Source organism: Manis javanica, chromosome 12 (assembly GCF_040802235.1).
Source record: "Manis javanica isolate MJ-LG chromosome 12, MJ_LKY, whole genome shotgun sequence".
Taxonomy (NCBI): Eukaryota; Metazoa; Chordata; class Mammalia; order Pholidota; family Manidae; genus Manis; species Manis javanica.
Window position 1 is genome coordinate 77,393,714 of NC_133167.1, and position 15,648 is coordinate 77,409,361.

Sequence of the window (15,648 nt, forward strand, 5' to 3'; positions counted from 1 at the left end):
CCCTGGCGGCCCTCTGCCGAGGGACTCCTTCCCACCGACTCCGTGGGCTGAAGGAGCGCACGCTCTCACCACACGGTTTCCGGGGTCCAGGAGTCCAAGCACTCGCTCAGCGTCTACACCTTCTGCTCAAGGTGTCCAGAGGGCAGTGGTCTTCTCAGGGCCTCACTGGGGAAGGATCAGCTTCTGAGCTGCCTCGGCTTGGTGGCTGAACTTAGTGCCTCCTGGTTTTAGAACTGAGGTCTGGGTTCTTGCTGGCAGTCCACCAAGTACTGCTGTCAGCCCCTGACAGCGGCCCATCCTTCCTGGCCACATGGGACCCTCCACAGGCCGCACAGCTTACTCCTTCAGACGAGCAGGAGAGCACCCACAGGTGTCTGCTGGATCAATCTGGACTTGCAGTTACAGGAGTGCCAGCCCATCACCTTCACCACGTTCTGTTTGTTAGAAATGAGTCGCAGGTGCCCCTGCCCTCCAGGATGGGGGCTGTGTATACAGGGCATGAACGTGAAGCCCAGCCTAGAGGCTCCTGCTGCATTTCTGGTGGTTCTCGGTCATGAGAAACTTGGCCCTCGTACACATCCACTCAGTGCACAAGAACAAGTGGTTCACATACACATAAAACAAAGGGAAACATCCCACAAACTTGAGACCAGACATAGAAAGTATATTCTCCATAATTTCAATTTTTATAAATTTCAAAAACATGCAAAATGGAGCAATGCTATTAGAAATCATAACAGTGATTACCATAAATAGGGGGTCACTAGATATGGGGGAGTGACATTACAGAGATGTGAGGGAGCCCCTGAAATACCATCTCCTGAGCTAGGTATATTCCATTTGTGAAGATGTGTGGAGCATGATGCCGTATGAAACGCGGCTAAGTGTCTACACACAGCACAGTTATATGTTATACTTCAAAACAAGCTAAAACAGAACCAAACAGAAGTCCTTGGTGACCTTGGTCTACTCACTTAATGTCTGTGGGCCTCAGTTTTCTGATCCTGACTGTGAGGTTGGCCTTGATGATTTTTAAGGCCTTCTGAGTAGTGTAGTTACAGTTGTATGAAAGATTGAGGGGCTATAAACTCACTGGATGATTGTGAAGTGCACAGAATTCCTATTGTCTCAAATACGGTTCTTTTACTGCAGGAAAACACCATTCAGTGTACACATACTTCCACTTACAAAGTATTGGCCTTAGAACGAAAACTAATCCCAACGATTTTGTGTTTCCTTAAAGTCTCTCTCTTTTAGCTCAGGAAATACCTGTGGCCCTTCGATTGGGCACTTTCTTCAGAGCTGGCATAGTTAGCTATAGTGGGTGTAGGGAGCATGGCGAGGGTGGGGCATGGACCACGGGAGGTCCCTCTTGTGGGGACAGGCATAACAGGGGTGCCTTGTAGGGAACTTAAAAGAATAATGCAGCTGCGTGGAAACCCATCTGTTTGCACTGGCACCCTGCCCCTGCCATGCCAGGGGATGCCACTGATCCCACATGACTCTCACCTCCAGGGACCACCCCTCCCCACCCCCAGCTGGGTGGGCTACTGCCAGGAATCAACGCTAAGTGCTGTGCTGCAGGAATAGCTGAGGCATGACTCTCTGTGATGAAAACTGGGGCCAAACAGCTGAGCAGATGCTATGCACCCAGTCAGAACTGATCTACTCCAAAGCCCCTTTGCAAAGGCGGGGCTGGATTTTCAAACAGGGCAGGACGCTCACTGTGTGGCATCCCCATTTGTCCCTGGGCTTCCTCCTCCAAACCCCACTGACCAGCCATGACCTCTGAGGTGTTAGGTGCCTGGCTCCCCAAGATGCGTAAATTAAATTAACGTGAACTTATATAGTGCATTTTCACTTTGACCATTCTCTCATAATTCCCTATCTGTGGCTGCAGAAGAGATTCGGAGTCAAACACTGCTGACCACTTGCACCCCTCCTGGCTCATCCATGCTCTCCACACCTCCCGTCTGCTCAGCCACCGTGGCCACCTTACTGTCCTTCCTCCTGGCTCTTCCCTGCGGCAGCCCGTCCTCCACACTGTGCCCAAAGAGGCCTCCCCCACACCGGGAGGCTGGGCCCGCTCAGCAGAGCTGTGGTTCTCTGGTCACGCCGAAGGGACCCAGGCTCCTCCCTGGAGGCTGCAGGCCATTCACCCTCTGGCCCCGGTTCCATCCTTGATCCCTCACCTTGTCTCCCAGGCCTGCCCACCTGCTCTTCAGGGTCCCTGGAGGGTGCCCATAGGCTGAAGCCTCAGGCTTCACGTTAACCTTCGCTCAGCCTGCAGCCCTCTCTCACCGGATGCCAAGTGGCTGTTCACTGAGGCCGCATGCAGATGCCGCCTTCTCTTGAGAGTCCTCCCCTGACCCTGGGAACAAGGGGTGCACATGCCTGGCTCTACCTCAGACCCACTGCCTCCTGACTTCTGGGGACAGGGCTGCAGGTCCTGCGTTCTAACCTGTGACCCAGGGGATGGTGGAATGTGCTGAACTTTGAGTACTCAAGGTTTGGGGCTCCAGGACCCTGTGGCCACGCAGAAGGGGTCCAGGGCTCATTCGCCCGGCTCCTGCTCCTCCATGTGTCGTCCGCAGACAAGCGGTGTCTATGCAGGGGCCTTGTGAGAGACGAGGGCTCGCAGGCCCCCTCCAGACCTACTGATTCCTTCTGACGTTCTGGGTTTTCTTCTTCTTGGGGAAGACCTGGCTTCTGTCTTATCACCCAGTCATCCAGTCTGTGACAGGTGACTGTCCACCTGACTTTCAGTTATGCCATTACCCTCATGATCATTGGTTCTATGCTCTGTAGCCTCAGGGTGAGCCCTGACTCATCTCCCTGGCTGATCTGGTTCTCAGAACCTTAGCCTAAGTACAGCTTCCAGGCCTGTCCCTGCTTAGGGTGCTGTGGGGCTGGGAGAGGGGATCTTGCCATGAGAGCCTCTGAGACTCCTGATTTGTATTTTTCTAGTGAAGTCCTTCGCCTTTCGTTTTTGCCTTGTCCTACTTAACTCTTCTCCTCATCCTTTGAGAGCAGCGTTATGAGCAATTCAACTGATCTATTAAGCAAGCAATTATGTTATTGTGTATTTAGACACAAATAATCTCAACAAGGAACATGACTGACTTTGCATGAATTGTTCATGAATGTTCATGTAACATTATGTGATTTGCAGCCCCTTTCCAGCTAGATGCATTATTGCCATTTTGAAACATATGTATTTGTGTTTCCAGAAGTTATTTAGTTTTTGCTTTAGACAAGGCTGCAGACAATGAAATCACAGGAACAACACAGATCAACAACTCGAACGATTTCTAGGCTAACTGAGTCATTTCACTCCATATATGTGATATTTATAAAGCCAATGTAAATGTGTTTACTCACTTCTAGAGATTTGCTAAAAGTATTAGCTTGTATGGGCAACTTGTGGGATATTCTATTAGATTGTGCTTGTTTACCCTGCTGAGAAATTTTAAATTAAAACTAGATCTCTGGCAGAAATTGAGCTAGGTGTATCTTAGGTGAGAACTTGAGGTAATCTTGAGTAATAGGTTGAAATTCACTGAGCCCAAACTGTACCTGTGTGCCCAACACGGTGCTGAAATGTGTGGGTACAGGGCGGGTGGGCATGGAGCACTCTTTCTGTCCTTGAGGAGCCCATGGTCTTGCAGAATGAAAATAACTCAGAGAAATAAAATGCAATCATTTATTATAGTTACTGCCCTAATTAGTGCAATCAATACTTTATCATCAGTACAGGGAAACTTCTGACAGTAGGAAGGGGTGTTAATTATAACCTCACCACTGTAACTGTGTCATTCAGGGCTGTCCTGGCATGCCAGTCACATGGCCACCTAGATACAATGGGCAGGCTCGTGGGGTAAGCTTGGAAACACCCATTCTTGGAGGATGATTGGGGGCCCAGGGCCTGAGACAGCAGATGAGGCACTAAAGGAGCCAGCTCTCATCAGGGCCACACGGGTCTCTGGAGGCCTCTGGCTGCCTGCTTAGGAGCTGCTGTGCTGGGTGTGGGCACCCCTTTCTAAAGCAGATCCATTATCAGATCCTCAGTGTCCCAGACCCACCAGAAGCCCCTGCAGCTCCCGTCACCACTGCACCCACTCCACCTTGACAAAGGCCTTCACCACGCTAACATGTCCTGTTGATGAAATGCAGGAATTGCCAAATAAGAGTCACAAGGGTCTGGGCTGTAACTCTGACTTCACTGCAAACTAGTCCTGCTTTTTGCAAGTCAGTGAACCTCTCCATGTCCACAAGCGTCCTCGCTCGCATTGCTCTTTGCTGCCCCCATCAGAGAAGAGAAGCAAGTGGATAGAAATGGGGACTTAGGGACGAATCCCAGCTCTGCCACTTACTGGGTGACCTTGGGTAAATCCCTGGACACGTCTGAAGCCGGACCCCCATTGTCCAGCAGAGCCGAAGAGGACGCTTGTGGAGACAGCAGTGATGAGTGCAGCCTGCCTCACGCCCAGCACAGTGGCTCCCGCACGGGGAGGGCCCAGTGACAGGTGACCAGCTGCCCTCGTTACCACCGAAGCTGCTGACTGTGCCGGGCTGGCAATGGGCCACAGGGCCAGTGTGCCTGCACACAGGCGATGGTGGTGCCCTTTTCAGACTATCTGGGGGTGGTCATTCCTTTTCCTCCATCTTTGTGTGTCACTTTCAGTTTTCTTGCTAAAATGCCAGAAACAGTCTTCTGCTTATCCCTGCTGTGTTCCCAAATGGCAGGTGGCCTGCTTGCTGGACTGAAAGGAAAAGCACAAGGCTGTGATGGCAAGTCTGCCAGGCCGTTTCGTCCATCGTGCCTCATGCATCACCAGCGTATGCAGCAGGGTGCCCGAGGCAGGGCACTTGGGAGTACTAGGGCCTGAGAGGATGGGTGCGTGTCCGTGACTTGAAACAGAGTCCAGGCATGGCGACTCTCCTGGCAGCCCCATCAATTAGTGGCTGTCCTGGGAACAGCTGGGAGATGCTTGGCCCTTGCTTGAGAGAGGAAGTGATGAGTGGTGCCTGCCTGGGATGGAGTGCGGAGGGCACAGCCGTGCCTACGGGCAAGCCAGACCTCATCCACAAAGGAACCGCCCACCTGCAGGCTGTCATGCAGGCAGCATAGCTGGTGCTTCCTTATTAATGTCTCCGCTTTCCGGGAGTTCTTGTATTCCTGGACTTCACACACTTTTACAAGATCTCAGAGATGAAACAAAGGTTAACTTCAATTCATGGTGTAATGCTCCTTAGCACCCACCCCTTTTCTTCTTAGAAATAATAGGCTTCTACTCATGCAGACATTATAGTCACTCATATATTCTTAACCATTGTACAAACCGGAGAGGGGCCAGCAAAGAAGATAAATGAAGATATTAATTATTTAAACCACTGATATTTAGAGCTCTTCATAAAAATGCCATGTTCTGCTAATAAGATCTAACTAGTACTCACTTTCACACAGAGCATAGGATATGTTTCTCTTCTTAACCAGAGTTAGGGTAGTAAATGTATACTCTTAAAATCATTGGAAAACAGTAATTTATTTGCCTCCAATAGGAGTTACTTCCTATATTTTTCTAGCCTCCACCAAATACTTGCCTTTGTCCGCATTGCACATGCTTCCATGTCATTGTTGATGTGAAATCCATTTAAGCCAACTCTTCTCAGGAAGGGCCCCAGAGGTAAGAAGGCGAACCTGTGAGAAGCCGCCACAGCTGTTTGATGCAGACACTAGAAGAGCCGCTTGCCCTGTGGTAGAGCAGACAGAGTAAGGACATCAGAGGACCAGAGGCGGAGGGTTCCGGGGTGAAGCAAATCTGTCATAAAGGCTCTTCCTTGCTCTAATGCCAGCCTCTTCCAAACAGGACAGCCTGAGAGATGGAAACGCTTGGCGGAGTTAGGTTCCAGAGTGGCTGCTGGGCAGAGGTCTCCTGTTGTTCTGGAACCTGGGGCGGAGGAGGAGAGGAGCTGTGTTTTCTGCAGAGGACCTGCTGTGCTACCTGTGCTGGGTGTTTCTGGAGTGGGGCCCGGATGGCGATCCATGAGCGATGTGTGGGAGATTTCTCGGTGGACAGGATGCCTAGCTTTCATTAGAACCTCTAAAGTATCTTTAAATGTAGAAACGTAAGAAGGCTCATGAATCTTTCCAAATCACATAGGCTTATTTAATAAAAGACAGTGAATTAAGGGATTTAAATCTCTATTTTGGGTGTACTTGTCTTTTAGTATACTTTGCTATTTTTACATAACCAAAATACTTGCATAATTATGTTAATTTAGCCAACATGTTATTTGCAAATGATATTTTAAAAAATCTGAATCATTTGGGTTTTGGGACACTTTACCCAGAGGTTATGACTGTATTAAATATTAACTGAAAGAGGTACCTTCATTCAGAAAACTTGATGACCATTTTCCTACCCTGTTCAGAACATTTCCAAAGTATTTGATAGTGTTTTATCTCATCTCCTGAGTTAATAGTCAAGCTAAATATCTTGTGTTAGTTGGCTGGCTATTTCTCAGGGTCATTTCGGGCCCGTTAGGTGTTCAGATTTCTTGATGGAGGAGGCTTAGACTTGGGAGCTGGGGAGGCTGAGGAAACCAAGAAATGTGTGTGGTGGGAGGTGACAAGAGAAGTTGGGGGGATTAGCTGGTGAGCAGAGCTCCAGGTCTGAACCCCAGCCTCTCCCCAGACCCTGGCCCTTCCTTCATGAATGCAGCCAGCTCTCCTGATTCTCTCCTCCCCTGTTTTGCTCCAGGGTTAAATTAACCCCATAGGTTCTCAAAGTGTGTGCTCTGCACCAGCCCAGGTCAGCATCACTTGGGAATTTGCTAGAAATTCAAATTCGGATGCCCCCCGGGGCATACTGGAGACTTTGGGGTGGCGTCCCGCCTAGTAATCCCCTTTAACAAGCCTCCTGGTGATTTCGATATGGGCTCCAGTTTGTACACCCTACCTTAACTGGAAAATGTTTAACAGCCCCTTGTGATAGGATTCACCTGGGCAGGTGGTTAAATGCATACCTTCCCAGGTCTCTTCCTGAAGACTTGGATTAAGTGGATCTGGAATGAAGCTCTGGAAATATTCCTGTTAATGAGAATCTAAGGGTTTTTTTTTTTTATCATCAGGAAGCTGTGACACCATCAGACACGGTTCCCTGCATGTCCACAGCTCTGAGTCCGGGCAGGTCCGGGGCGGCTGACGTCCCTGGTCCAGTCATCTCGGAGCAGGCCCATGGGGCACCTCAGCATCTCTCCCAGACCTGGCCCGTCGGCCCGGGACAAGTCACCCACAGTGACCAGGCTGCCCCTCATGCTTCTGGGATAGGCTGGAGCCCCTGGATGGCAGCGCCTCAGTCCTGGGTCTCCCGCAGACGGAGCGGTATCTGAAGACAAAGGGAGGAAGCCCACTTACATCCAGATTTGATTTGCAAATAAAACCGCCACTATTTCAGTATCTGCTTTGTTTAATACACTTTGGTTCTTTATTGCGATTATCCCCTGCGTGTAATGCACCCCTTTGCAAGTGGTCGGGATGGTGAACACTGATGTGCCTTGTACACCGTCACCCAGCATCCTGCAGGCGGCCAAATGGTGTGGCCCGTCTCCTGCCTTCCCTGTCGCCGGTCCCAGGTGAAGGGTCTCCCTGCGCAGGTGGCCTCTCGCTGCCTCTAACTGCGCTGCTCTGGGTGAGCCATGCCCTGTGTGTTGGGAACGGATGTGAAGTAGAGCAAAATAGTTTCCTCCCCTTATGTCTGATGATGCTCTCCTCATCTCATTTAAAGAAATACTGTGATGAGAAAGGAGGAACACACAGGGCACCTAAAACCGTGCCTGCCACAGCGCAGGTGGCACAGATACAGGCCCCTGTTGGGCTCTTCTTAGCCGTGTTTCTGTAGCTGGGGCTGAGAAGGGGCTTCTCTGTACTGTGTGAGTGTTTGCTTAACAGATGTTCACCAAAGACCCAGTATGTGCCTTGCCCAGAGACTCAGGGATAAAGGAGGATGGGAAGGGAGGCAGCCTGGGCTGCACTCCTGCCTGCAGCCACTCACCCTCCCCAGGCCCACCCTGGTGACAAGTAGAGAGGCCTTGGGGTCTGACTCAGGCAGACTGCAGAATCAAGGCCTGCTCTGACCTGCCACTAAAGGCATATGTTGGAAGCCCACAGGCTCAGGGTTTGAACTGGGCCACATGTCATAGACTCTGCACCACTTCTGTCGAAAAGGGGTGAAGCACATCTCAGGAAAGAACGTGGGTTCTGTTCCCATCCATCACACCTGGTCTTGGAGCTGGAAGCTGAGAAGAACTAACTGGAAAGTAACATCTCTAACTTAATATATTGCTATGTCTGCACGTGGCTGCCCACCGACAGGCCTCGTAGTCCCCACCACCTCCTGCCCAAGGCTTAGTTCTCCTTTTCCAGCCTCCACTTCCCTCCGAAATTCCAACCCCCACATATCTTGCTGTTTGTTTACTATCTTGAACTGGCATCCCACATCAATTTTCATAGTTAAAACCTTTTTTCCTGCATTCTAAAATTTCTTTTATCTTTCTATGTTGCCTGCCTTTTTAAAAGCTATTGACTAATTAATTAATTCCTTCCTTTATCCATTAGATGATATTTATTAACTACCACATGCCAGATGCCTTTGTTATACATGGGGACCTGAGCTTCCTGTCAGCGAGGTTTCCACTTAACCTCTTTTGTCTGAACTAGCAGGTATTGTCAGCTATGACAGGCTGTGTGCGGAGTTCTGAAGGTCCTTGGTAAATGTTGGGAAAACACAAATGCAATTACCTTCTATTTTTCTTTCAAGAAAAGCACCATTGTCTCTTTTTCAACTTTTCTGTAGTTGAACAAATATATTTGACATAGTGAACAAGGAACATTAGTTTTCTTGCTCTGCACAGGTTTTCTGAAGCCCATTATTCTTCCATTTGGCAGGTCAGTAGGCTGTACGTAGAACACGCAGGGGAGAACTGCAAGGACACCAACCTGTTCTGGCTCGAGTCTGGGGCGCTGGGGGTGGCCTGTGGGGATGTGGGAGCTGACAGGTTGAGAGGGATGAGAGAAGGTAGGCTAGTGGTTGGACTCATTGTGTGGACAGGAAGGGGGACCTTCACAGAGAGGTGACACTGTTGGGCTTGGTGAGGGGAGGCGGCTGCACTGATGACGTGGGATGAGGGGACCGTGTTAGTGGAAAGGACGGTCAGGCCTGGAGAATTTGGGGGGCTCTCCTTGAATCAGGTGGCCCCTTTCCACCATCACCTGCCCCCTGGAGCCTGGGACGTGTCCTCTGAGTCAAGATGTTTGCTCCGGTTGTTGATGGTTCACTCCACCCTCACGGGGAGGCGCCCGGGAGAGCAGCCGCCTCGCTGGGGACAGAAGGGGCTGGTAGGTGCTGGGTAAGCGCTCGCTGCCGGAGGGCGCCCCTCACACCACTGCGCGCCGCACTGCTGGCTTCTAATCCAGCCTCTCTCATCTGTAGAAGAAGGGGAACTCTCCTGCTTTTTCTCCGAGGACTGTTACTAACGTTTGCTCCGTTTTTCCCATCTCAGCAGAGAGCAAGGTCTCCTGCCATTTCTCTTCCATGCATATGTAAGGCCTCCATCTTCTCTGAGCAGTTACGCAGAGTGGTGAGGCCAGGCCCCCTGTGGATGGGAGTGCACAGGTGTGCAAGTGGGGAGCGTGGTGTGTCAGTGTGTTGCCGGGGGAGGTGCTCTTTTTTGTCATTCCCAGTGTGCTGTGCCCTGTGATAAGGACTGAGGAGGATGGGAGGCAGTGCGCTGCGCTGCTTTGTCTCCTCTCTGTCCGTCTCTGATCAGCAGGTAGACCCCCAGGTTCTTATCTACCTGACGTCTGTCGTGGTGTGCGAGTGTAGCATAGGCATTGGGTTCAAACCTCTTGTTATGACTGAGACTTTAGGCAGATTTTTGGGTTCCCTGAGCTTCATTTTTTTCTCATTTATTATAGGAAATAATAATTACTCCACATTGTTGTCATGTCACAGCCTCTGGCCCAGGGAAGTGTCTGGTTCCTCTGAGGGGTGGGGGAAAGAATCTTAGCGTCTTGGGGCCCACCTAGGCCACTGCCAGTGCCACCTTACTCCATCATCAGGGGAATGTCATCCATAAATACAAAGGAACTTCCACTGGGTTGGTCAAACTAGGCGGCCAGTAAACCTCTCTCCCATCCTGTCCTCCGGGTGCATCTTTCAGACACAAACCATCTCCATTTCCAAGACCCACTCTGGTGTAACAAAGAGTACGGGATCCAGAAGGGACTGCATCCTGGACAGGTGGGACTCCGCCAGCAGGCCATGGAGGAGCCCCACCCCTCAGGGCAGACCTCTTTCTGATGAGCTGTGTGCCATTAAACGGGGTCCCGTGGCCGTGGCTTGATGACTTCGCATTGTGAACAGTGCCTGAACTTGTTCTTGAGCTAGTCACACTACTTGTTAATGATTTTAGAAACGGTTCAGGAAATCATCTCTAATTGACCATCATTTATATTTTCATTTGTGCCGGTGCCTGAAGCCGGCACTAACTACTCTGTAATCCCAGTACTTGGCAGGCTGCAGGGGGCGACTTTAGGGAAACACAAAGGCCCAGGCTTGTGGGGACCGTTCTGGCCATGCTTGCCTTTCACATCTTTCAGCTTTTTAAAAGATCGTCACCCTATGCTCAACAGATATATTTTTTTTAAATCTCTGTCTTCACCTCTTCTGTTAGGTTGCGCACACAGCAGTAGATGCTGAAAACTTACAGATGGGGTTGTTAAACGTGGGGTGGCTCAGTGCCTCATATGCGGATGTGGGTCTAACCACCTGCATGATCTCATCTGTGGATCAGAGATGGACAGAGAAGAGACAAAAGCAGCCGCCGAGTCCTGTGTGCTCTGGGTCTAAGCACCTGCCCCTGTGCGTAGAATGACACCATGAGAAAAGGTGTCAGAGCTGTAATCTGAGCAGGACTCTTGAAATTATCTTTGTAAATAGCATTTAGGAAAAACAATGAAAGGAAAATCATGGTCCCACAGGGAGCGGCATCCTTAGGGCACATGCTTTGGTTCCCTTACCCACACTTGTATGAAATATTGCCCTCTGTTTATTTTCCAGGCACCTAGTACCTTCCACCCAACCACAGACACGGACTCCATCCTCTTTGGCAAAGCCTCCCTGCCTCTGACACACCATCTCCTCTAATAAAACCTCTTCTTCCTCTTGTCCATGTGGCTAATTTTGTGTTCTTTACGACTTTTGTTCAGGGTTTATCGCCCCTGCAAAGTCTTCCCTGGACCTGATAATCCAGTTTCCTTACCTGGGTGCGTCCTCTTCCGTATTTCTCAGTATTGGGATGGTCTTACTGTTCTGGGCCACTCGGCTAGGCTGAGTATGTTTCTCTTCTCCACCCGGTGTCCACAGTCCCGTTCCAGGCACATCTTGGGTGGGCCGCCCTCCATCTGCATGTGGATCGTATTGTCGGAGGGGCGGCTCTGGCTGAGCCCTGCCTGGGCACCTCAGGGAGGTGGGGAAGTGAACTGGGCTCTTTATTAGAGAAGCACTGGCTCTCAGCGGCACTTGGCCAACCAGGGACACGTAGCAAACCGAGGCCCAGGATTTCTGTGCCTTTGCACTGCTTTACTCTCAGTATCTGTGGTCATCAAAACTCAAAAAAAAAATGTTCAAATACATACAACTAACATTAGCTCCAAATATTTGACAGTTGTGTCATGATCAAAAAGATATATATTCAAAAGCAGTCAGATCATAAAAAGTATAAAATTTACAAAGCCCACTTTAGAAAGACTGATTACTACATTGAGTTCTAGTGACTATTGCTTCAAACCCCATAAATTATACGCACAAGAGATGAGAATTTTTAAATGTGAGTGAACTCTAGTGGGATTTCAGAAGAAAGGGAAATCAGTCTTTAGTAGCTCATTGTAACACCTCAGCACATGAAACCCCAGCCAGGCTCCCCACAGCTTTTGTGGACAGCCTTGTAGACGTGCCGCAAAGCCCAAAACAGAAGACCAGCCTGAGCCATGGGCATCTGTTTGGTTGCATTCATACATATCAACTGAAAATCTTTAAAAATTTAAAGTTCCTAATTCCCTAAGTCAAGGTATTTTTCTCTTGTTGGAAAAAAGGCTGCCATTCCCTATGGCAGATCGTAAGGAAACAATGCAATCTGGGAATCTGGACAGAGTACCGTGGAATGGGGTCCCTTAATCTCCATTTACCCCCAGTGATGGGACTCTTTCTCTATGCAAATGACTTTTGAGTTAAAGGTTGTAGAATATTTTGTGCAAACAGAAACAGAAGCACTGGAATAGAAGATCATTGCTGCCTATTAAGGTAGGCAGAGAGGGCTGAGTGAAGTAGCCCAGAACCCAGCACCAAATAGGCAGGAGGATTTAGTACGCTTATTACAACCTCTGAGAGTTTGCTTTGGAATAAGAAATGAATTGAGCCCTAGAAAACCACCATAGCTGAGTGAATCTGGGGATGCTCAGTGTACTGCGGTTATTGACGCAGGAGAAATTCTCAAATCGCTCAGGATATTCTCTTTAGGACAGTGGATTCTTTTTGGTTCTGATCTGCCCTCACCTTGCCCAAGATTGAAACTCAGGAGGACAACTTTAATGTTTAACTTTATCATGAAAATTGGCTGTATCTTCCACGGAGTTTGCAGTTATTTTAAGTGTAAACTGTCTCTTTATGTCCCAGAGAGCTTAAAATATATAGTATTATTTTAAAATTTGGTGCTATCTCATTAAATTCAGCATTCAGTTGTTCAGGCAAGGACGTGAGGGCACATTGTGGGCAAATGAATTTAGCCTCAGAATCATTACAAATTGGAGTTTAGTGTTTTCTCTGTGAAGTCTGGCTACATGGAATTATCATGCATACATATGCCTTATCTTTGTATGGTTGGCGCTAAGGAGGAGATGCTATTCTTTAGGGAATTGCAGGTCACAGATAAGAGAGAAGATCTGTGGGAAAAGACAGACATGTAACCAGATTTGTCCAACAGATCTGACAAACTTTAATTTCTTCATATGTAAAATTAGCATCAAATAGCAATGTGTCTGTCATAAATTTTTAAGGTCTAAAGACAAAATGTGAGAAAAACACTTAAGATAGTCCCTAGAACAAAATGGGCAACTGATATTTTAATGATACTGATTATAACAATAACAGTGTTAACATTTATAACTGTAACAATGATAATTATTAAAATTATCATCAACCCTTAAATAATTGCTTGTATTATATATGTCTAAGCATGGGTAAGATAAGAGAAATATTTTTCATATATCACTGAAACTATCTATTCATCCATTGATTCTGTAGAAAAATTAGAAACACTTATTGACCCCATCCTATATACTACACATTTTTCTTGATGCTGGGAGTCCCCAGGAGAAGATAAAGGTAAAAGTTTGTTTTCATGGAGCTTACAATTAAATGGGGGATGAAAATCACTGAACACATTTAAAAACATAAAAATTAAAAAATGACCACATTGGTGATAAGTACTATAAAAACTAGTTATTTGGAAGACCAGACCTTTCCAACAATGTCTGACTAAAATATACATAAAGAAGTGTTTTTACACAGTATCACACCATGGGTTTGTATGACTAAAACAGTATTTTCCCCAAGTATGGTAGAGCATATTCATGTTTTCCTTTCCAGTCTCTTACATTTTATTAAATCTCTGCCCTTATGAAGCTTACCTTCTAGTGAAGGGTGATGGGCAATAAATAATAAGCATAATAATAAGGAAAATTTTACAAGAGTATGAGTTCCTTTGGGAAAAAGAGCAGGGTGAAGGCTTAGGAGTGTGTATGAATACAGTGGGGATCTTGCAGTTTTTAACATGATCATCAGAGAACTCTTTTAAAAAGTAAGATTTGAGCAAAGAATTGAAGGAGTTGGAAGGGGGATACATTCCAGGCAGAGAAAACAGGAAATGCAAAATCCTGCAGTAGATATGTGCTTATTGTTTGAGAACTGGTGAGGGAAGCCTTGTGGCTGAAGCCCAAGACAAGGGGGGAATGTAGTAGGTAATGAGGTGACAGGTAATGAGAGCCTTAGGACCCTAAAATCACAACAAAGATAGTGCCATCTGCTCTGGGTAGGATGGGGAGCCCCTGATGGGCTTTGAGCAGAGAAGTGAGTGATCAGATTACTTTAAGAGGATTTCTCTAGATGCCCTGGTGAGAATAGCCTATAAAGGACTAAGGGTAGAAGAAAGATGGTTAGGAATCTATTGAAATAATCTGTATGAGAAATGTGGGTGTTTGGATGATGGCTGTAATAGTGGAAATGGTGGGAAGTGAAAGAAATGTTTGGACTCACGATGTATTTTGAAGGGGAGGTGGTTGAAAGTATGTCCTTCCTATTGTACACAGGGTATGAGAAAAAGAGAGCCATCAGGGACGATTCCAAGATTTTTTTTACTGAGCACTTGCTGGTATAGGATTTCCAACACTTGAGATGGGAAAAGTTATGAAAGGAACAGGTTTATAAGAGATCACGAGTTCAGTCTTGGACATATCAACTTTGAGGTTATCAGGGCAGCCAGCTAGAGGTGTTGGGAAGGACATTGTACAAAAGAGTCTGAAATGGTGGTAAGAGAAACCTGGAGATACAAATTTGGAAACTTCTCTGCACTTAGATAGTATACTGGGTTCAAAATGTGCATCTACTCAGAACCTCAGAATATGGTCTTTTTGTAAATAAGGTCATAACAGATATAATTAGTTAAGATGAAGTCGTACTAAACCCAGTGAATGGAGTCCTTGTAAGAAGAGGGAGATAGTGATACAGAGACTCGGAGTCACACAGACACACAGAAGGCAGAAGGCCACATGACCTTGTGGGGCAAAGGCTGGGGTGATGAGGCTACAAGCCACAGGGCACCAAGGATGGGCAGGAGCTCCCAGACACTGAAGAGACCAGGGAAGGTTCCCCTAGAGTCACAAATGGGCATGTGGACCAGCTCACACCTTGGTTTCAGACCCCGAGCCTCCAGCCCGCGTCATAGCAGCCCCAAGAGACCCCTTGGGCAGGGGGCCACAGCACCGATGAGCCCATCAGGGCAGCGGGTGTGGACAGGGAATCTCCAGGCTGAGCCCCAGGCTTCAACATTAGGAGGAGAGGAAAAGTGGGGCAGACAGCGAAGCGGGGAAACTAGAAGAGAGAGGTTCTGGAAGCTAAGCAAAAACTTTCATAGAGAGCAGAGAGTGACTTGTGGAATAGTGACACGTGAGATGCTCACTGAGTAGAAAAACCAGACATAGCAGGATGACCTTGTGGACAGGCACTTGGTGGGGACCCGGGGCTGGGATCTTACTGGCGGGCATTTAGGAGAAAATGGGAATAGGCCCCTGGAAGGAAACACAGGTGATGCCTGGGGGTTAGCGTGGGGCCGGTGGGAGCAGATAGGGCCGTTGCGAGGGCTAAGAAAGCCGAGGCACTTCCCTTTATCATTCCTTTAAAACAGGAAAAGTGTCAATGAGAATAATGCAGATGAGGGATGAAGTAACCCACCATGAGGAAGGGGGTGTTGTCTGAGGGGTGTCTGCCAAGAGGCAGGAAGGGCGGGAAGGATGCAAGAATGACGTCAGGT

The 15,648-nt window shown here is 48.1% G+C and overlaps 1 protein-coding gene across 1 annotated transcript in view; it reads left to right on the forward strand.

Annotated features, from left to right (window-relative positions):
• LOC140845299 (uncharacterized) overlaps positions 1–7,519 on the forward strand; it is a 42,929-nt gene extending 35,410 nt beyond the window's left edge. Inside the window, 1 exon segment of the mRNA XM_073219282.1 lies at positions 7,135–7,519. Within this exon segment, the coding sequence (XP_073075383.1) occupies positions 7,135–7,395 (261 nt within the window). The 3' untranslated portion in view covers positions 7,396–7,519.
• The last annotated feature ends 8,129 nt before the right edge of the window (positions 7,520–15,648 follow it).